The sequence below is a fragment of the Astyanax mexicanus genome, chromosome 10 (assembly GCF_023375975.1).
Source record: "Astyanax mexicanus isolate ESR-SI-001 chromosome 10, AstMex3_surface, whole genome shotgun sequence".
Classification (NCBI taxonomy): Eukaryota; Metazoa; Chordata; class Actinopteri; order Characiformes; family Acestrorhamphidae; genus Astyanax; species Astyanax mexicanus.
In genome coordinates, this window is record NC_064417.1 from 9,907,454 (window position 1) to 9,931,088 (window position 23,635).

Sequence of the window (23,635 nt, forward strand, 5' to 3'; positions counted from 1 at the left end):
TACAGCAACAATGTCCAGAAAAGGCTGCAGACTAAATTGAAAGTTCTAAGAGATCTCAAAATGTAGGAGCCCATTTTACCACATACCAAAGGTTAGAGATGGAAAGTCTAATCAGTATGAAGGGAACAGCTTCTTAAAAAGCCTTTCACATTTCCTGTGTATGAGCCAGTGACCTGGCGGACATCACTCTCTCTGACGCTGTGACTGACACCGACACACACACACACACACACACACACACACACACACACACACACACACACACACACACCGACACCGACACACACACACACACCGACACACACACACACACCGACACACACACACACACCGACACACACACACACACACACACACACACACACACACACACACACACGTGACCCGGCCTGCCGACCAAACATCATCTGATGCAGTATTTGTTTAAATGAACGAGACATGGGGACAGGAACAGTACCTGACTGCACCAGTATAAACACAGAGCAGCTAACAGAGACAATCAGAAAAATGGGAGAGGCACAGTAGCCCTATGTCTGTTTAATATACAGTCCTATTTTTAAAGGCTGTGACTGAAATTGCACCCCTTCCACATACTATTGGCCACTGCCCTTGACAAAAAAAAACAGAAAACAGTCCAAACCTGGACTTAACTAAGCAAATAGGTAAGAGCCTCCCATTGGATAATTACTAAATGGGTGATTATGTTTCAGCTGGCAACCTGTTATTTACCCCTAACTGATGTAGTAAGTAGCTTCTCATCTGTTAATATGTGGAAAGACATGTCCTGTGTTCATGATCAAGATAATTAATTTGTTTCAGAAGGATCAAATTATTGGCATGTATAATTTTATAACATGTACAAACCGTTTTACCGGATTATAAGGCTCAATAAACCTCTATTTTCTGGTCTATTTTCATACATAAGGCTCATTATGCAACACTAGTAAGGAACAAGGGTGTCAGCAGGTTTTACTGCTGGGTTTACTTAACTTAAATATAAAAACATTTTTTTTTTCAAAGTTAAATGAGTGCTGTATATTATTTCTCTCTGAAAACTGTTTATTTCAGTGAGTAAAGCGCTTTCGTTTATTTACAGTAAGCTTAGATTCCCAAATTTCTCCAGCGCTAAGCCTGCATTAGCATTAGCCGCTAACCACTAGCACTACACTGAGGAACCCAGAGTGTTCTGGTAAGCCAGGTTGATATTAGCTAGCGGTTCATCCCATGTAGCTTGGTGTAAAATGATAAACACCAATATAGTCCAATATACTCACGTCTAAAAGAAAAGAGCTAGCACTTCACTGAAACTTTTATTTAACGATGCACTAGTGGAGTGGCTTTACTGCTCCGTAATACCTGACTGGTAAAATAAGGCGCAGGAACAATTTTTGGGAAAATTAAAGGATTTTAAGTTCATCTTATAGTGCGAAAAATACAGTATGTATATTTTGCTGTGTTTTAATTTAACAATATGCCCTAGATATTACAGAGTGTTCTATTTTCAACTTCAGTCCCCAAAATGTATAAACGAGTGCACAATTTTTGGCTATTCAAAATTATTACTATATAATATACTATGTATATATTAACCTTGTACAGCATAACTTTTAAATAATGTTGCAGATGAGATGTCTTGTGACTTACTGTAGACCAAATATTGCATTACTGGCACTATTATTACCATTATTGTCATTGTCAAAACATGCTATATAGACAGATAGCTGTTTACACAGATAACTGTTTAAAACCAAACCAAACAGAGGGAGAAAATGCTCCAAGTAAACAAACTCATCAACTGATTTAGACCATAAAAACTAACTACAGGTGTGAAAACGCCTTTAGACACGTCCCTAAAGTTCAGATTCTCTGCCTGAGCCCAATGCTTAACCCAAACTTGGGCTGAGATTTCTTTGGACCCTGTCGGGGTCATGCATAAGGCAATGGTCTTCTGTAAGCTTCACTTTACACTGCAATACACTTGACCTACAGTGCTGTGTGTAGCTACTCATAGGCCGACAAACTGGAGACTTCTGAAGTGAGGAGAAAAATGAAAATGTGTTGCATGCAGCGTGCTCCTATAAAAAAATGTTTGTTCAGAAAGTATTTTATTTTCTTACACCTTCTTATATTATTTGGAGTTCCATTTTTAGAAACACAGTTTTATTAAATAATAGGTCTATGCTTCTTCTGTGCTGCACTGTTCATTAACATCATTCTGAACAGATTTTGCTCATTTAAACACATCAGAATTGCAGTTGAAAAGCCACTATACTTTGGGGGTTAAATCAGGCGCGGGCCCATAATGACAGTTTGTGGGCTGGGTCGGGTTCGGACAGAACGTGAAAGGCTTGGAAAGGGTCAGGCTAGACCTGGACAATATTTCGGTATCCCTGGCCGGGCTACGTCAGTGCGTAATGACGTGATCACACAGGCACGTAGCCAGATAGGCTAGGCTAGGCCTGAGTCGGCTCCGCTCCGCATTGCATCTAAAATGTCCCGCGATGAAGCTCGGCTGCGCGCCGGTCTGCACCTAAAATCTCCCTCATTGAAGCGGAACAGACCCTAACCGAGCAGATCTTGGCTGCGCTCTGGTCCGCACCTAAAACCTCCCGCGATGAAGCTCGGCTGCGCTCCGCACCTAAAATCTCCTGCGATGAAGCCAAGTGGAGCATTGATTTATTCTGACCATTTTTTTATCTCTTAAGTATTATACAGTTTTTGTGAGAGGAGGCTTTAAAGACTTAAAAAAAATTGACAGTAGTGTACAGATTTCCAGGGATTCTTAGCAGTTTTTCTGAGGCCTTCAAAGTATTTATATCGATATCGATATTATATCGTATCTACGCTTTCCTAGGTAGTGATCAAATGAGGTAATATCAGCAATTCCCAGTGCAAATGACACAATGTGACTAATGACATAATAAAACACATCAAGTGTGACACCTGAAGCTTGTCTCTAAAGGTAGTGAACGCTCGCAAACTTTGTGTTTCTTCATCAGTTCAGACAGTACTGACCATTACAGATTGTTTATGTGTGTGTGTGCGTGTGTGTGTGTTTAGCTTGTTTATTCAGAGCTGCACACACTGTCCTTGAGCTCTTATCACAGCTTTAATATTTCAACATCAGCTGACTATAAACTGCCCCAGCGGCAAAACTCTCAAAACACGCTTTTATTATGAACACTTTTACTTGAATTTTACTTTGTTTATGAGTCTAAAAATGTCAAAGTTGAGAATCATTGGTCCCCAGCCAAATGCTGGGGCCTTCATATTCTCATGCTTTGGGCACAGAAACTTTTAGCTCATCTTCTCACAGCTGCATCTGTTATATTGATCAGTGATTTTCTATTTACTAATCACCTGTGGCAGCAAGGCAAGCTTGTTGAAATAGCTGATCCCAGTAATATAAATGCCTGTCTGGATACTTCGACACAATATATAGTATACAGTACTGGGCAAATGTTTCAGTCCGCTGTGAGAAAGGCTCCTCCCTCAGACAGTAAGTGTTTATTTACTCAGCAAAACACTTTTATAAACAATGTATTTTATTAAATACAAATACTATTGCTTTTATATCACTGTGTTCTTTAAAACATATGCCAGTCTAGTGTTCTTTATAGTAAGTCTGGTTAATCAGGTGAGCTGGTGACTAGATCACAAGATAACAACGACTTTCTTCAAAAACGTATAAAAAAAACTTCTATTGCTGTGAAAAATGATTAATTATAATGTGGTTAAAGGTCTTAGTCTGACACATTTTATCTTTAGTGTGTACCCTTGTGTGTGTGTACTCACTCTGAGAGTAGGTGCTGCAGTTGAGAGTGTCCTCTTTTGTGTGCTACTCCTGCAGGTGTGTGTCCCTGTTTGTTTGGGTGTCTCAGGGCGTCCTGGCCGCCCGGTTGCTGCAGCAGGAACAGTGCCACCCTCCGCAGACCACGCCGCGCCGCAAAGTGCAGCAGAGTCTCATGGGGTCCAGGATCTGCTGGCAAACACACACACAAAATATTAAGACAAAAAGAAAAACATAGATTCAACACAGAATAGTTCTAACTAGTGATACTAGTTCTTTGTTATTTTTTATTGAAACGCAGCTTTAACATTTGAGTAATGTTCTAAACCATATTATGGCACAATCTACTCAATTAAATAAAGAAAAAAAAAATACTTTAAAAATTTTCCTTAATACCCTTAAGTGCAGTCAAAACACCATCAAAAACTTTATGATGAAAATGGCTCTCATCTGGCCCACCCTAAGAAAGTAAGCACAAGAGTGTTCGCTGTTGCACAGGATTAGTTCAGCAAAGTTACCAGCCTCAAAAACTGCAATTTAACAGCACTCCAGATAAGAGCACCTAAATACTACATGATTCTTTATGTATTCACTCATAGTCTGAATGACTTCAGTACTTACTTACAATGTAGGAAAAAAATAAAATAAAATAATAAAACTGAATGAGAAGGTGTGTATTTGACTTGTACTGTATACATGATACTATTTAATAATGTAATTGTGACTTATCACAATTATAGCACAACTATACAATTATATTTACAGGTACACACTTTTTAAAATGAAGGTCAGGTGAATGACTCAAGAGTTAACATGTATTAGTGATATGTTTTGTTACATTACCATAATTTCAACACATTCAATACCATATCAAACCGTTTATATCCTCCATATCCATATCTCTTTTTCAAAAAGAGCCAATTTAATTCAGTTTAATCTGTAGCATGCATGTTCTTAAAGAGTAAAGAGTAAAATAAAGTGCTTACAGCTGATCCAGAGTTACGGCTGCTGTTCACAGTCAGAACATTACTGCTGCTCCTGCTATCAGGAACATTAACGGCTCCGGTTCTTTAGACGCAGTGTAAGAGCTCAGATCTGCGCTGTGAGAACTATCCTCCAGCCTGAGCTCATTAAAAGGGTTTGTTGAGCCAAACACTGATAACACTTAGACCCGCCCACTTACTGCCTTGGCCAATGAGCTGCAGCTCCATCACTTCATAAAAACAGACAGACCAATGAGTGAAGAGCTGGACCCTGAGCTACCTCTGCAAGCAGGGATTCTGGGTAGAGCTGAGCAGGCCAAGTTAAAAACAGAGATGAATAATTTACAGCAGAGACCAAACAGAGCACAAGCAGAGCCTCTTTACTGGTTTCCAGCGTAATGAAAGATTACTGGTGGCTATTCTGGAGTGTGACAGTGAGAGAGAAACTGGAGCTAGTGGTCAACAGAGGAGAGACAGTGGGGGGATTGTTCTAGGCTGTTAATGAAAGGCTGGGAATGGGATCGCTCAGTTAAACGAGCCGCTGGGGATTTAAAGACTAATTTGGATACTCAGCCTAGAGAGAGAGAGAGAGAGAGAGGCTAGTGAAGTGCATTCACTCAGTCTGAGTGGGTGACGCTGAGGGTAGGCTGGGTGTAGATTGTGTTATTAAAGCATAGTTAGGAAAAAATCCTATTAATACACACAAGGTCAAAAATGAGCTATACAATATGTTTATAAAGTTCTCTGCACAAAATCCCTGTCACATAAAGAGATCTCATCAGCTCTATTCCTGCCAGTTTTAGTCCCTTTAGAATAAGCTGTTTATGGGCTCTGTCAGCTTGTGCTTAAATGCAAAATGCGAACAAGCTAGTCCATGCTTAACTGTGATAAAAACACAAAACTCCTTATTTGAAAGTACTAACATCTCTCATCTACTGACTTGCCACATACAGTAGGTACAGATCCCTTCCTCAGACAAAGTCTACTGGCTAATCCTGTTGTGTACTGTTTGAAGTTCTCAAACAAAATGACCGAAATTATATTTATATTTTTAAAGCACACAAAAAATGAGTTTTGCATATGTCACATTTAAAAATAAAATAAACATTGTTTGGTATATTTTGGTATATTTGGTATATTTTCCTTACAATTTCTATTAATTTACCAGTAATGATAATATGAGTAAAAATTTAAGGAAAAGAGTTCAACAAGTCCTACAATCTAAAAAAATAATCCAACAAAATCCTAAGGGGTCCTGTTATTACTGTTAAACTATCAAAAATAAAGTATAGCGGCAAGCGCATATGTAAGTCTTTTGAGCCTTGGTATGGGTTCTCAAAGACCAATATGGTTCAATCGTTTTAAATTGTCTCTGACAAATTATTAATAAATTATTCATTAAAAGGTAAATTAGTGCTATATAGCTGGAAGCTGTGAATAGAAAAATGTCCCTGGACAGTGATATACTGTAGCTCCTATAGGGGGCGATAAAGGATCAGGCTTTGGGCACAGTGCCCATTGGTCAATTCAATTCCAGAGCAGGTCCAGGTGCCCAGCGCCAGCTGCAGGAAACACCGGCACTCACACACCACCAGCAACACACTCAGAGGAATTTCATTTTCCAAAACACACACACTCAACCCCATAAACACACAGACACTCAAACACACACACACTCTCTAATGCAGTACTGTCAGACGATCCCTATGGCAGTGTCTGCAGTCTGAAACAGGGGAAATACTGAAGGACAAATAAAATAGTCAGCATATTACAGGAAACGCACTCAGCTGTTCACCATCTCTTCATAAAAGCCTGTGTTTATTTATTTGTTTGGGTATTTACTGCTGCTACACTACCTGCATGACATCATTGCTAAATTAGGAGCTGACAAATATTGTAAACTCCATGACATCATTTAACATCAACACAAAAAGCAGCAGAGAAGATGAGGTCACATAGGCATCGTCTCCAGGCAGACTAAAGGGCACTGCCGAGACCTCATGCAAAATAAATGGTACGTTATGAAGCATTGATATATTATCATTATTTCTGATTTGTAAATATTCAAACTTTTGAAGTCTGTTAAACTGCATCTTTACTCAAACTTTATTATTACAGAATACAATTAATACTATTAAACACCCAGAAATGATGCATAAGGCATACCGGATTATAAAGAGCATTTAAGCAACAATAGTAGAGAACAAGGGTGACACCATGTTTCTCTTCTATCTTTAGCACTCCTGATGATGTATCGGGTGCTTGAAAGGTTGTACCAAATCTTAGGGTGGAGGATTTCATCTCTTCCCCTTGTAACTCAGTGAAAAGAAAGGGTAGGGGTAAGTGTAAGGGGCCAAGGAGTAAAATTAAATTGGGCCTAGCCGTAGTTAGCAGCAGCAATTAGCGCTAGTATATGACGCCAGATAGCACTACACTGAGGAACCCTGAATGTTCTGGTAACCTAAGACTCTACCATGTTAAAACAAGCTACGTGTAACAAATCTCTAGCTGATAAACACGCAGACTACAGTCCAATATACTCACCTCTAAATGGCGAAAGAATCTAATGCTACTGTTAGCAGCTAATGCTAATACTGCTCCAGCCCCTGTATAACACTATACTTCAGCAGAGTGGCTTTACTGCTCCTTACAAACTGATTGGTAAAATTCATGCATAAGACACACTTACAATTTTTGGGAAAATGTAAGGATATTAAGTGTGGTTTATATCGTAAAAAATACGGTAATATAGTGTCTAAATACTATTATAGTGAAACTATACTGTATAGATAATACAGTATATACAAACAAAAAAAAGAGTTTTATTATATGTTTTCACATTTTTCTTCATAAGTGCTGGTATAATTAATCGTTCTGCCAATGATAGCAAGCCGTCCTGGCCCATGAACTTCTTATTTAAACCAAAAGATCTATTGTATTTTTACCCCTCTGGCTTATTCATATGAGCTTTAAAAACAGCAGACCGCAATGTTCTTTTCCAGTTTCCCAAAACAGTGTCTCAGGTATCAGGTGTTTTAATAACTATTTAATGTAATAGGTTAAGTGATGTGCGAACAGAACTTTTCACACCAAATCCAAATCTGACTTACTTTGTTTACATATTAACCTTTTCTATTTCCAATAAGCAGTTCTGCATGTTACTAATATCATATATCCCGGTATGAGATTAGACTGATCTTTAGAGATAAGAGTGAAAACTGGCAGGCTGGCAGGGCAGTAGAGGCCTGACTATTTATAATCTAATACAATTTCACTGATAATCGTCTCCGGCTAACGTTACAAAGAACAAATCTGGCTCTCTGACAAATGAGCAGCATTCCACAAACGCAAATTCCCCAATTCACTCACACATCACTGCTACCAGCATAATACAACAAGTTAAGAATATCTATGATGATGTCAGATGACAGTATAAAATAAAGCACCTATTTAAAATATCGACACCTTTCTAAAATAAACTTTTTTTTTTTTAAGTTTTTAGAAAACACAAAAAACATATGGTTATTTAAACATTAGCAATGGTTTAAGAGAATAGTCGAGCAACAGAACCAACCAACAACTTTCCTCATTTAAAATCTTTAAAAATATTGATTGGCAAGACAGAACAGTTAACATATTAACAGCCACACTTCTAGCTAGCTTTATAGACTTAACTAAGATGAAGAGTAAAAATCCAGATCAAATATATAAATATATATATATATATATATATATATATATATATATATATATATATATATATATATATATAAAAATATATATATATATATATATATATATATATATATATATATATATATATATATATATATATATATATATATATATATTACCACAAGTGGCCAGCATTATTAGGAAATTTAAAAAGTAAATTGTTATACGATTATTTCAGAAAGGTGGTGATATCTTTAATTTGACACAATTTGGTAAATTCAGTGAACCATGAAAAGCTGTCTACAATGTTTTTTTGTTTGTTTAAAGTTTTGTTTACTTATTTACATTGAACACTGACAAGTCATTGCATTCACATGAAAAACTACATTTTTGCCAATACTTTTTTGACATGATTTGAATCTTCGGAAGTAAGTCAGAATTCATTTGAACTTGGGATTAAAAAAAGGAACTTTTTACACTAAAATTATTTTTTTTTCCTGTTCCTGTCAAGTTGTTGTTTTGGTGATATAAGATTAGTATTACTTATTACAGCATGAGTTGGGTGACATCGATACTTTGCATAATATGTGCCAAATGCAGAGAGCACACACAACAACGTAAAAACAACCACAACGACACCCTAGCGCACAAAAGCAGAGAGTGCACGCAGAAACACAGTAATTATTGAAATTGTCGGCACAACGCCGCTGTGCTAAAATCTCAGGTGTTCGCTTACTCACTCACCCTCTCCCCTCTCTCTCTCACTCGCGCTTGTCTCTTGCTTACTTGTACTGTCTTTCTCTCACACACTCCATCTCCCCTCCCTCTCTCTCTCCTGAGATATTATAATACAGTTAAAAAGCTCTAGTCTGTCTGACCTAAACCACACTACACTATTGTAACTGCCCCACCATACAGGAAAGTAGCAGCATTCAAAATAAGAATCATGATTATAATTAATTTAAGTTATTGATACCACTAATATAATTTCATTTAATTTTGTTAATGTAATGCTGATATTTTAAATAAAAAAGTAGTCCTAAAACTGAAATGCATGAAGCAATATGCATAGGAAAAATATTTGCAGTTTAAGCACAAGCAATGTTTTTTTCATGCTTGCTGTTTGTTCCAAAAAGGTCCAAATAGATGGAGTCTTTTATGGTGACAGTATAAGAATGAGATTATTTATGTCGGCTGTTAAATAAATACAATGCGTGAAAATAATGATCATTTTTTTTTATTTTTTGTGTTACAATTTAGAAAAAGATATCAAAAAATGTTTTTTTTTATGGTAAATAATAGGACTGGACGGCAAAATCAGTACCAGACTGAGATTAAACTGGTTAGGGAACTCTGGAAGTGGTGGGGTTACAGCTGATAGAATAATTTTTACATAGATTATTTTACTAATTATTCATTTATTTTTTTAATGAACCAAATATTTTTTCCAAAAATAAAATTGTTAATAAAATCACTACGTTATCACTCTCTCATTCCCTATATAGACACTGTGTTGGAGTTATGTTATGATAGTGATGATAAGCATCTTCAGAATTGATTCACAGCCTTTCAGGAAAAAAACTAAACGATTAGACCTGAAACGCACAGTTTAACTGGGTGGGAATGTTTTCTTTGGAAGTATGTGAGCTGGGAGTCAGAGTGTGAAGCATGGAGAACGTGGGCAGTGCAGTGACTGATAATGAGCTGATATGGGGGTGAAAAAAAAAACGAACCAAGTGAGTTTAATAAACATACAAACACACACAGACACGACTCCCCTACCTTGGTGGAGTGTGCACTGATGTTATACTTATGTTGGTGTGTGTTAGAGTGTGGTTCATTGCGGAACCAAAGAACATTTTTTATAATAGCTTTACTTTTAATATGTTTCCCTGTGTGAGTGTATATTTTAGAATGTGTTTGTGCTGGTGTGCATATTAGTGTGCATGCTAAATACCATAATATTAAACCATATTATAAAAAACTGGTGTTAAATTATCAGCTTGTGAACAATTGCATGCTGTACTGCTGTACTGTCTATGACTAAGTGCTTGAAGCACAATGTTTGCCTGTGTTGGAGTGTGTATTAGAGCATATGCTGTAGTGTGTGTACCTGTGTTGGAGTGTGTATTAGAGCATGTGCTGGAGTGTGTGTACACAAACTCCAGCACACACTCCAACACAGTTACACACACTCCATTACATGCTCTAATACACACTCCAGCACAGGTAAACATTGTGCTTCAATACCCGTACCTCTGTGTGCCTGTGCTGAACTGTGTGCTGGAGTGTGTGTTCCCGTGTTGGAGCATGTGCTGGAGTGTGTGTACCTGTGTTGAAGTGTGTGGACCTGTGCTAGAGTGTTTGTGCTGGAGTGTGTGTCCCTCTGCTGGAGTGTGTATAAGAGAATGTGCTGGAGTGTGTGTTTCTGTGTTGGAGTATGTGCTGGACTGTATATATCTGTGTTGGAGGTTGTGTACCTGTGTTGGAGCATGTGCTGGAGTGTGTGTACCTGTGTTGGAGTGTATGCATCTGTGTTGGAGTGTGTGCAGAAGTTTGTGGACCTGTGCTGGAGTGTGTGTCCCTCTGCTGGAGTGTATATTAGAGAATGTACTGGAGTGTGTGTTTCTGTGTTGGAGTATGTGCTGGACTGTATATATCTGTGTTGGAGGTTGTGTACCTGTGTTGGAGCATGTGCTGGAGTGTGTGTACCTGTGTTGGAGTGTATGCATCTGTGTTGGAGTGTGTGCAGAAGTTTGTGGACCTGTGCTGGAGTGTGTGTCCCTCTGCTGGAGTGTGTATTAGAGAATGTACTGGAGTGTGTGCATCTGTGTTGGAGTATGTGCTGGACTGTATATAGCTGTGTTGGAGTGTGTGTACCTGTGTTGGATTGTGTTGGAGTGTGTGGACCTGTGCTAGAGTGTGTGTGTGCTGGAGTGTGTGTCCCTCCGCTGCAGTGTGTATTAGAGAATGTGTTGGAGTGTGTGTATCTGAGTTGGAGTGTGTGCAGAAGTGTGTGGACCTGTGCTGGAGTGTGTTTTAGAGCATGTGTTGCAGTGTGTGTACCTGTGTTGGAGTGTGTGCTGGAGTATATATATATATATATCTGTGCTGGAGTGTGTGTACCTGTGTTGGAGTGTGTGTTGATGTCTGTGCCGAGTACACTCCAGCCGGGTGGTAGTGGGATGTGTCTGAGGGCGAGGGCCAGCGTCTCGTCCAGTCTCTCACACTCCTGCAGGGGGATCTGGCACTCGTCCAGCAGCAGAGCCCCCTCCAGCCCGTCCCGCTGACCAGAGGCGCTCAGCAGGAACTGGGCCATGTCCAGGGCAAGGTCCTGCACAAACTGGAACCGGTCTTCACCCACGGTGTCCACCAAGCCACCGGGTCGAGCCTGGCACAGAGTGACCTGCACAGTCTCCCCACAGTTGTGAGCTGCAGAGGAAGAAAATAAATAAAATTATTATACACATGTTATAGGGACACACACATTCCATTTATTTCCTATGTGCTTGTCAATATAGCATTGCGAATAATGTTGTTTCCCAAGTTATCAGGCTGTTAAACAGCCAGCAGGACAGTGTTCTGTCCAACAAGGACTGGGCGATATTGTAAAAAAACATTATATCCACTATTTTTTATTATTATTATTATTATTATTATTGATTTATTGTTTTTTTTGCATTATTGAGCTTTTATATAGGTTTGTGACTTATTGTACTATTAGTAGTACATATAATCTAAAACATTAAGGCTTTAAATGAGGGCTTTGATTACTATTGGATTTACTTTGTCCCACAAAATTACACAATATATGAAGAAATCAGACTTCATTAGCAAAAAAAAAAAAACAGCTAAAGAATGTAAACAATTGATCTTAAAAAATATGCAAACAACTTTAACATGTCTTCTTTTACAAAACTAAACATTTTAAATAGTTCCATTAACACTATAAACAGATTTAAAATACTCAAAATGTAAGCATTCAAAAGAGATATTTACTGCACAAGTTAGACACAAGTTTAATATCAATTTACAATACATTATTATTAATAAAGCCATTGAAGGCATTAAATTATTTAAGCAGCTGTGTATCAGTTTAATACAATTCTCTTGGTTCTCCAGTTAACAAATAAATTAATTTTAGTGTGCATTAAAAGTATCCTTTGAGCTACAGTATTAATATATTTAACAGGGCTATAATTACTTGTATTGCAAGGAGCAGCAGCAGAAGCTCCAGGAGTTCTGCTCTCATGTTTCTTCAGGCAGGACAGCGTGAGACTGAGCTGCCATTAGTGTGCTTCTTTGACGGTGCTGTTCCGCACGGTTCTGCAGCGCCTCTGACAGTATGGTGGTATGTGAAAAATGCCTTTTCTAAATTCCCCTCCGGTATACTGTATGAACCAGTATACCACCTGGCACTATAATATATATATATATATATATAGATATAAGATTTTTTTTTTCCTATTTCGATTTTAGTTCCTAAATAACAAATAATAAAAAAAATTTTCTCTCTTTTTTTTATTGGTAGTAAACTAATAGTAAACAGACCCCTTCAACCTTACATGCAGCTTGTATACAACCCAAACTACAATGAAGTTGGGACATTGTGTAAAACATTAAGAAAAACAGAATACAATGATTTGCAATCCTTATCAATCAATCTATCTTCAAATAATTACAACAAAAAAAGATATTTAAGGTTCAAACAAATAAACTTTTATATAATTTTGTTTGCGGAAAACATTTTTGGAACATTCCACAGGTGAACAGGTTAACTGGAAACAGGTGAGTGTCATGACTGGGTAAAAAGAGAGCATCCCTAAAAGGCTCAGTTGTTCACAAGCAAAGATGGGCGAGGTTCACCATTTTGTAAACAACTGTGTAAGCAAATACCCCAAAAGTTTTCTCAATGTTTTTACAAAACATTTCTCAATGTGCAACTGCGAGGAATTTGGAGATTTCATCATCTACAGTCCATATTATCATCAAAATATTTAGAGAATCTGGAGTAAATTATTCAGGTAAGCAGGAAGGCAGAAAACCAACCTTAAATACTCGTGACCTTCTATCCCTCAGGCAGCCCTGCATTAAACACTGATATGAGAACACTTCAGAAAACCATCGTCAGTAAACACTGATGCAAAGTCGACCCGTAGATTCTGGGGTTTGATATGATGTGTGGATTATGGTTATAGTTCATTCCAGTTCTTAGTTATTCACCTCAGAACACCAGAATGCAGATAGCTAGATAATGCTAGCTAGTTCAATGCTAATCAGTGCTAGCTAGTTGGTTAAGTAAATTATATTCTCTGTAGTTTTTAGTCTATTTTAGTCTGTGCTGCTATCTTTGGATGAGAGCATGCTGAGGTCTCTGTGTTCTCAGTTTCTCATGATTCCTGTATTTACTGGACAGTTGGTTTGATGACTATCCTAATCAAACACTGCTAAGCCCTGTTAGCATCGCAGCTTACCTGCTCCTAACCTGTTTATTGCAGCTCCAATCCTGCAATATTAACAATAACATGGAGAAGCCCATTTCCAAAACACTTAGAGAAGTACTAGATTATTCAGATACTTTAATATTCTGAGATTTAAAAAAAAATCTTAATGAATTTAAGAATAAATTTAGAATCAGAACTTCCAACATTTCTGTGCTTGTTTCTTTAAATCAGTCAGAAATTATTTATCACAATGTTGTGATGACTGATGATGGTTGTGAACAGTTAACAGTGGTGTGTTTGGATTAGTTGTGTAGTGAGAAAGCAGCCACTTTACCAAGCAGACAGACAAACACACACACACACACACACACACACACACACACACACAGACACAATCAGACAGAGCAGAATCCCAGTGCAGTGCTGACTGCCAGCAGCCGGAATGAGACGGATATAATTATGGGGAAATGTTCCCGCATTACGGCCTGTTTTACATCCCGGGCTGAAAGGGGACGGTGCTATACAGGAGTGAAATGTGCTGAGAGAGAGAAACACACACATTAATAATGTTGACTGTCCTGAGAGCGCTGCCAGTACCATCACACTAATCCACAGCACAATGTGTGTGTTTTCATACCAACACACTGCAGATTCTGCCACTTCAGCAACACAGTTCATCTCACAGCAGCACAGCAGAACCCTGCTCACATACAGCGTCAAAACAGACACACACACATACACACTACTGACAAACCTAACAGTACACTACTCACACTACACTACATTGCTCAAACACGACACACTACACTGCTTATACACACACACGACAAACTACACTACTCATACATGACACAATACACTACATTACACTACTCTACTACTCACACGACACACTACACTGCTCATACACACAACACACTACACTACACTGCTTATACACACACGACAAACTACACTACTCATACACGACACAATACACTACATTACACTACTCTACTACTCACACTGCTCATACACTCAACACACTACACTTCACTGCTCATACACACAACACACTACACTACTCATACACACTACACTACATTCCACTACTCCACTACTCACACGACACACTACACTACACTGCTCATACACACTACACTACATTCCACTACTCCACTACTCACACTGCTCATACACACAACACACTACACTACACTGCTCATACACACTACACTACATTCCACTACTCCACTACTCACACGACACTTCACTGCTCATACACACGACAAACTACACTACATTCCACTACTCTACTACTCACACTGCTCATACACACAACACACTACAATACACTGCTCATACACACGACAAACTACACTACATTCCACTACTCTACTACTCACACTGCTCATACACACAACACACTACACTACATTCCACTACTCTACTACTCACACTGCTCATACACACAACACACTACACTACACTGCTCATACACACTACACTACATTCCACTACTCCACTACTCACACGACACTTCACTGCTCATACACACGACAAACTACACTACATTCCACTACTCTACTACTCACACTGCTCATACACACAACACACTACACTACACTGCTCATACACACTACACTACATTCCACTACTCCACTACTCACACAACACTTCACTGCTCATACACACGACAAACTACACTACATTCCACTACTCTACTACTCACACTGCTCATACACACAACACACTACACTACACTGCTCATACACACGACAAACTACACTACATTCCACTACTCTACTACTCACACTGCTCATACACACAACACACTACACTACACTGCTCATACACACAACAAACTACACTACATTCCACTACTCTACTACTCACACTGCTCATACACACAACACACTACACTACTCATACACACAACAAACTACACTACATTCCACTACTCACACACACGAAACACTACACTACACTGCTCATACACACAACACACTACACTACACTGCTCATACACACAACACACTACATTTCACTACTCGACTACTCACTACACTACACTGCTCATACACACAACACACTACATTTCACTACTCGACTACTCACTACACTACACTGCTCATACACACAACACACTACATTACACTACTCATACACATGACACACTACACTACATTCCACTACTCATACACACAACATTCCACTACTCACACACACGACACACTACACTACACTGCTCATACACACAACACACTACATTCCACTACTCGACTACTCACTACACTACACTGCTCATACACACAACACACTACATTACACTACTCATACACATGACACACTACACTACATTCCACTGCTCATACACACAACACACTACATTACACTACTCATACACATGACACACTACACTACATTACACTACTCGACTACTCATACACACACGACACACTACACTACACTGCTCATACACACTACACTACATTCCACTACTCACACACGACACACTACAAATGTTCAAGGAATAGAAAATAAAAACGCACCATTTCTCTCGACACATTACAAAAAAAAGGTGTTAAACGTACTTGCCCTGGACAGGATCATGCTTTCTACTACATTTTGGAGCAATGTTGTAAGGATCTGATGGCATTCAGTAGCAGCAACTGCGCTACTAAAATTAGAATGTTGGACAGTCACCATCCATATTCTTTCTCAACTCATCCAAAAAGTATTAAATGAACGGAGTACCACCATTCCAGAGAACACTACACTGCTCCAAAGCTCAATACTGGGTAGCTCTTTAGTCTCACTAGGTTCCTTTAGTTCTAATTCTGCTTTCTTTTGTTTAACAATGCATGAACGAGTAGATAAAGCCAGTAGAATTGCAACGGTTCCTCATATAAACAGCAAAAGCCATCATGATAATAAATTAAAAAACAAAAAAAAACTATCAGACACTGTTTTACAATTAATGTATTTGGTTTTACATGGAGGATTGTAGAAGCACACTGATACTATTTATTTGAATATATTATCTATACATATTGAATGTATTGAATATACTGGAATGCAATCAAGAGAAAGATGGATTGTTACAAGCCATTTAGCAAAGCTGAACTGCTTGAATTTTTGTTCCATGAGTTGCATAAAAATAAATCAGGGTAAATCCACCGAATATTGATTTCTGAAATCTAAAAACAATACTATTGTTTCTAAATGAATATTAACCCTTTTGTTGCATTAATGCAGGTCTAAAAGCACTGCATATTTTTTTGGTATTTTGACCATTTTTTATTTCTGCAAATAAATGCTTCAAATGAAAACGAATATTTTATGTGAAGTTTAAAAAAATGTCAGAGGTTTACAGAAAAAAACAACATTGTTATTTTACTCAAATATAATCCTATAAAAATGTGAACTGCTCTCTTAATTTCTTCTGGAGTTCCAGTAGAGATCTGCTGCCCTGAGGGCAGCACATGGTCTTTATGGGCTACATGTAGTTGAGGTTTCAGCTGGGAAATGCCATGGGGGAGGGGTTCTATTCACGTGGATCCATCTATACAGAAAATAAAATGAATAGCGCGCCCTCTACTGGTGTCTAAGGTGTGCATATTCATTTACATCTCTAATAAAAATCACTGCATCATCTGTACCCTCCCAGACTAAACTGTCTCTCCCACGCCCACACACACACTCATCTGCTCACCTGTGTGTGGATATAAGTGTATTGGCACCATCTGAGCCAATAGCTATCCTGATCTCCTTTTATAAGAATGCCAGGTATGTGTGTGTGTGTGTGTGTGTGATACAGATGATTATAGTCACATTTGGAACACACACAGCTAGAGAGGTGGTCTGGGAGCCCGGGCTGCTCCGCTGCAGGGTGAGGAACCGGGCAGCGGCTCGGTGCCAGACTGCTCTGGCACTGTGTGGTATGAGAGGAATTTAGATTAGCTAAACTGTGCAGGTACTGAGAGCCTGTTAGTGAACAGGAGAGAGCAGCTATCTCAGAGTGACTACACTGCATTCACTTTACAATAAGGGCGTAACGGTGCAAATGTCACGGTTTGTACCTCAACCATGTACGAGTTTGGTACATAAGGCAATAAAGAAAATTTCTCATAATGCATAAAATGAGATATTCCTAGATCTAATTTATGCTATGCACTAATCAGAGTGAGCTCTGTATAGCATGCCGTGTTGCGAACCTGCTAACAGCATGCAAATTGAGGCAGTGGTGCCTCTACTCTATTTCACAGACTGGTTGGGGTTGGATGCAGTTTTGATTATTCAGCAGGATAGCTAATATCTCAGAGACTTTAGTAAAAGCACTAATATACTACTAAAAGGTGCATCATATTATAAGGCTCACCAACAATGAACATCTAATTTTTTTGGTATATTTTCATACATAAGGCTATAAGGCGCATTTTAAGTGCAATAGTAAGGAACAATGTTCCTTTGTTGCCATGTTTCCCTTCTAATTCAGTCTCGCCACTGGGGACGCCTAAGTAAACAAAACTAATTATTAAAAAAAAAAAACATTTCCTTTCAAAATCAAACAAGTGCTGGATGTTAATCTACACAGATTTCTCCACTGAAAACAATTTATTTGGGTGAGAAAAGCACTTCAAATTTTTTTGCGCGTTAAGCAGCAGCACTAACCACGGTTAGCAGCGCTTAGCACAGAGCTAGACAGAGGAACCCTGAGTGTTCCCGTAAGCCAACTATCAGGTAGCAGTTTGTCCCATGTAGCTTTTTTTAACATGGTAAACACACAGGCCACACTCTGACATACTAACTCTGAACAACAAAAGAGCTAGCGCTTAGCACACTAAAGATTTTTGCGAAAAAAAAAAAAATGTAAGTGCGCCTCATAGTTCGAAAAATACTTTAAATATTCCTTTCAGAGTTCCTTTAAATTAAATGTTTTCACCAAAGAGGTCTCAAAATTCAACTATTTTTAATGTATGTTTGATGTTTAATACATTTTGCCCATTTGAGACTTTGAGAGGAAGCATGTCAAAGGACTGAGAAGATTATTTGTATGTGTGTAGGGTGTGTGGGTGTGGGCCCAAGAAATCCCACCTGACCATAACCGAGCCCATGCACATTCTGTCCAAATCTGACCTTTTTAACTACAATTCCAAGTTGCTTTAATGAGTGAAATCTGTTTTGATGGTGCAACACTGCAACACAGAAGAAACAAACTATTATTTAATAAAACAGTTTATTAGGAATAGAACTCCAGGGTGTAACTTGTGCATCTTTATTTTTTTTTTTACAATAACAGTGTGATTTGTTAGTTTGCTATGTTGTGATCATCACGCCATAGCATTAAAATAATCGTAAACCTGTCACGGACCATTTTCTTGAGCCTGGGCCTGAGGAAAGTGGTGGGAAATAATGTATGTGTGTGTGCGTGTGCGTGTGTGTGTATGTTAGTTACTGACCTGGACACACAGCCTGCAGTGTGACATGGCTGACCCTCAGTGTGGTGGTCAGGTGTCTCTGAGTTGTTCCAGCAAACAGCAGGTAAAATTCCACTTCCTCATCCTCCACACATTCTTCATCATTCAGCTGAACCGTTAACACACACTCCCCCTGCAGGACAAAGCAGTGATTCCATTAAACTTCCAAATAAGGAAAAAACTTAAGATATTGATCTTCTGTGTATTTGTATGCTGCAGAAAACAAATCAGTATTTTATTCACAAAAATAAATAAATGAAATAAATAAATTCAACTAAAAGCACTGTAATCAATGTTTAATTGTTGCTATTTAAAAGTAACGTGTAAATGCGTTTTTATGGTACTGCATGTGTACTAAATCAAATGTTCTCAACGACAGTAATATTGTTTACTGCAAATATTTCTGGGACAATATATCATTAAAAAAGACATTACTCAGTAAATTCTAAAGACTGTTGTGCTGAAAATCTCAGGAGATCAGCAAACCATACCAAATATCACCCCACACTCAGAACCATTGAGAACACATTTTTAAGTGTTTATTATGGTTGCTGTGAATTTTAACTGAACCTTCTTGTTCATATCTGCCTGATTTCATATGCTGCCATATGATCGGCTGCTAAGATAACAGTATGAATATTGTACAGGTAATTGTAGACAGACACTCCTTATTAAACCTGAACCAAACAAACAGAGTGGAAATGACTCTGTCCACATCAAATAACACACTCAGGGTAAAATCATCATTACTGCTTAAACCTAAACACCTCAACAAAAGTATACAGCTCCTGTTTCAGCACAGCTGTTACCACACAGACACATACACAAGCTAAACAGTGATTATCTGGCCACTCCCCCCTTAATAACAGTTTTATGTCTGTAAGTAAGTACCATGGTTGTGTGTGTGTCTGTTTATTTGTGTATGTGTGTGTGTTCTCAACATCCATGTCTTGTTTGCTTTCAGAATGTGTATTCTTGTGTATTTCTGTTACTTCAGTACACTGTTAATATGATTCATAACTATTTTAATTTTAATGATACTATTATATCCATATATACTACATGAATAATGCTAAACCAGTCTGAGTTTGACCATGCAAAAATATGACACAGATTTAACTGTTTGCAATTTCACCTTCAAATTTCCAGGTGGTTTTGGGCCATTTGGGGAGTTGAGGATGAGGTGGGGTGCATATTTCATATCACCATAATAATTTTTTTTTTCACAATAAAAGTATATGGCTACTGAGTGCTGATTAGCTGGCATTCTGTCTACAGTTTTTACTGGTGTTCTGGCAACTGACTGGTGACAGGTTGGCATTCTGGATACTGAGTGCCGTTTGGTATTTAGTTAGCTGAGTGTGAAGCCAGCATTCTGATTACTGATTAGCTGCCAATCTGTCTACAGATTGGCTGGGGTTCTGGCAGCTGAGTGGCGAATGGCTGGCATTCTCACTACTGATTTGCTGTCTGGCTGGTCCTCTGACTACTGAGTACTGAATGGCTGTGAATACTGTGAATAGTTCACAAAACAAAACAAGTTCCATCATGTTGGTAGAATACTGAAGTTTTGCTTTGTATGATCATCTGCTACTGGCTACTGAGTTCCGTCTTGTTAACATTATAATTACCAGCTGGCATTCTGATTACTGTGTTAGCAGCACCCCAGTTAACAGCAGACAGCCCCAGTTAGCAGCACAGATAGCCCCAGTTAGCAGCACAGATAGCCCCAGTTAGCAGCACAGATAGCCCCAGTTAGCAGCACAGATAGCCCCAGTTAGCAGCACAGATAGCCCCAGTTAGCAGCACAGATAGCCCCAGTTAGCAGCACAGATAGCAGCAGACAGCCCCAGTTAGCAGCACCGATAGCCACAGTAAGCAGCAGACAGCCCCAGTTAGCAGCACCGATAGCCCCAGTTAGCAGCACCGATAGCCCCAGTTAGCAGCACCGATAGCCCCAGTTAGCAGCACCGATAGCCCCAGTTAGCAGCAGCAACAGTCGTGGTTAGCAGCAGCGCTAGCTGTGGTTAACAGCAGTTAGCAGCACCGATAGCCCCAGTTAGCAGCAGCGACAGCCCCAGTTAGCAGCAGCGACAGCCCCAGTTAGCAGCAGCGACAGCCCCAGTTAGCAGCAGCGACAGCCCCAGTTAGCAGCAGCAATAGCCCCAGTTAGCAGCAGCGACAGCCCCAGTTAGCAGCAGCAATAGCCCCAGTTAGCAGCAGCGACAGCCCCAGTTAGCAGCAGCAATAGCCCCAGTTAGCAGCAGCGACAGCCCCAGTTAGCAGCAGCGCTAGCTGTGGTTAACAGCAGTGCTAGACGCGATTTGCAGCAGTGCTAGATGCGATTTGCAGCAGTGCTAGTAAATGCTGCAATGACACTATAAGCTGTTAGCAGCAGCGACAGCCCCAGTTAGCAGCAGCGACAGCCCAAGTTAGCAGCAGCGACAGCCCCAGTTAGCAGCAGCGACAGCCCCAGTTAGCAGCAGCGACAGCCCCAGTTAGCAGCAGCGACAGCCCCAGTTAGCAGCAGCGACAGCCCCAGTTAGCAGCAGCAATAGCCCCAGTTAGCAGCAGCGACAGCCCCAGTTAGCAGCAGCAATAGCCCCAGTTAGCAGCAGCGACAGCCCCAGTTAGCAGCAGCAATAGCCCCAGTTAGCAGCAGCGACAGCCCCAGTTAGCAGCAGCGCTAGCTGTGGTTAACAGCAGTGCTAGATGCGATTTGCAGCAGTGCTAGATGCAATTTGCAGCAGTGCTAGTAAATGCTGCAATGACACTATAAGCTGTTAGCAGCAGCGACAGCCCCAGTTAGCAGCAGCGACAGCCCAAGTTAGCAGCAGCGACAGCCCCAGTTAGCAGCAGCGACAGCCCCAGTTAGCAGCAGCGACAGCCCCAGTTAGCAGCAGCGACAGCCCAGTTAGCAGCAGCGACAGCCCCAGTTAGCAGCAGCGACAGCCCCAGTTAGCAGCAGCGCTAGCCCCAGTTAGCAGCAGCGACAGCCCCAGTTAGCAGCAGCCACAGCCCCAGTTTGCAGCAGCCACAGCCCCAGTTTGCAGCAGCCACAGCCCCAGTTTGCAGCAGCCACAGCCCCAGTTAGCAGCAGCCACAGCCCCAGTTAGCAGCAGCGCTAGCCCCAGTTAGCAGCAGCGCTAGCCCCAGTTAGCAGCAGCGACAGCCCCAGTTAGCAGCAGCGACAGCCCCAGTTAGCAGCAGCGACAGCCCCAGTTAGCAGCAGCGACAGCCCCAGTTAGCAGCAGCGACAGCCCCAGTTAGCAGCAGCGACAGCCCCAGTTAGCAGCAGCCATAGCCCCAGTTAGCAGCAGCACTAGCTGTGGTTAACAGCAGTGCTAGACACGATTTGCAGCAGTGCTAGATGCGATTTGCAGCAGTGCTAGTAAATGCTGCAATGACACTATAAGCTGTTAGCAGCAGCGACAGCCCCAGTTAGCAGCAGCGACAGCCCAAGTTAGCAGCAGCGACAGCCCCAGTTAGCAGCAGCGACAGCCCCAGTTAGCAGCAGCGACAGCCCCAGTTAGCAGCAGGGACAGCCCCAGTTAGCAGCAGCGACAGCCCCAGTTAGCAGCAGCGACAGCCCCAGTTAGCAGCAGCGACAGCCCCAGTTAGCAGCAGCGCTAGCCCCAGTTAGCAGCAGCGACAGCCCCAGTTAGCAGCAGGGACAGCCCCAGTTAGCAGCAGCGACAGCCCCAGTTAGCAGCAGCGACAGCCCAAGTTAGCAGCAGCGACAGCCCCAGTTAGCAGCAGCGACAGCCCCAGTTAGCAGCAGCGACAGCCCCAGTTAGCAGCAGGGACAGCCCCAGTTAGCAGCAGCGACAGCCCCAGTTAGCAGCAGCGACAGCCCCAGTTAGCAGCAGCGACAGCCCCAGTTAGCAGCAGCGCTAGCCCCAGTTAGCAGCAGCGACAGCCCCAGTTAGCAGCAGCGACAGCCCCAGTTAGCAGCAGCGCTAGCCCCAGTTAGCAGCAGCGACAGCCCCAGTTAGCAGCAGCCACAGCCCCAGTTTGCAGCAGCCACAGCCCCAGTTAGCAGCAGCCACAGCCCCAGTTAGCAGCAGCCACAGCCCCAGTTAGCAGCAGCCACAGCCCCAGTTAGCAGCAGCCACAGCCCCAGTTAGCAGCAGCGACAGCCCCAGTTAGCAGCAGCGATAGCCCCAGTTAGCAGCAGTGCTAGATGCGATTTGCAGCAGTGCTAGTAAATGCTGCAATGACACTATAAGCTAGCAGTTCGTCCCACGTAGCCTGTTTTAACATGGTAAATACGCAGGCTACAGT

General features: G+C 40.6%; 1 protein-coding gene across 11 annotated transcripts in view; it reads right to left on the reverse strand.

Moving 5' to 3' along the window:
• Positions 1–23,635, reverse strand: part of akap13 (A-kinase anchoring protein 13) — a 168,874-nt gene that overhangs the window by 108,629 nt on the left and 36,610 nt on the right. For 10 of the 11 annotated variants that reach the window (XM_049484320.1, XM_049484317.1, XM_049484316.1 and 7 more), the window contains exons 3-5: positions 19,334–19,484; positions 11,575–11,880; positions 3,796–3,982 (exon numbers count right to left, since the gene is read on the reverse strand). In XM_049484320.1, the coding sequence (XP_049340277.1) occupies positions 3,796–3,982; positions 11,575–11,880; positions 19,334–19,484 (644 nt within the window). The remainder of the gene's footprint in view (positions 1–3,795; positions 3,983–11,574; positions 11,881–19,333; positions 19,485–23,635) is intronic. The other variant, XM_049484314.1, reaches the window with a different exon arrangement.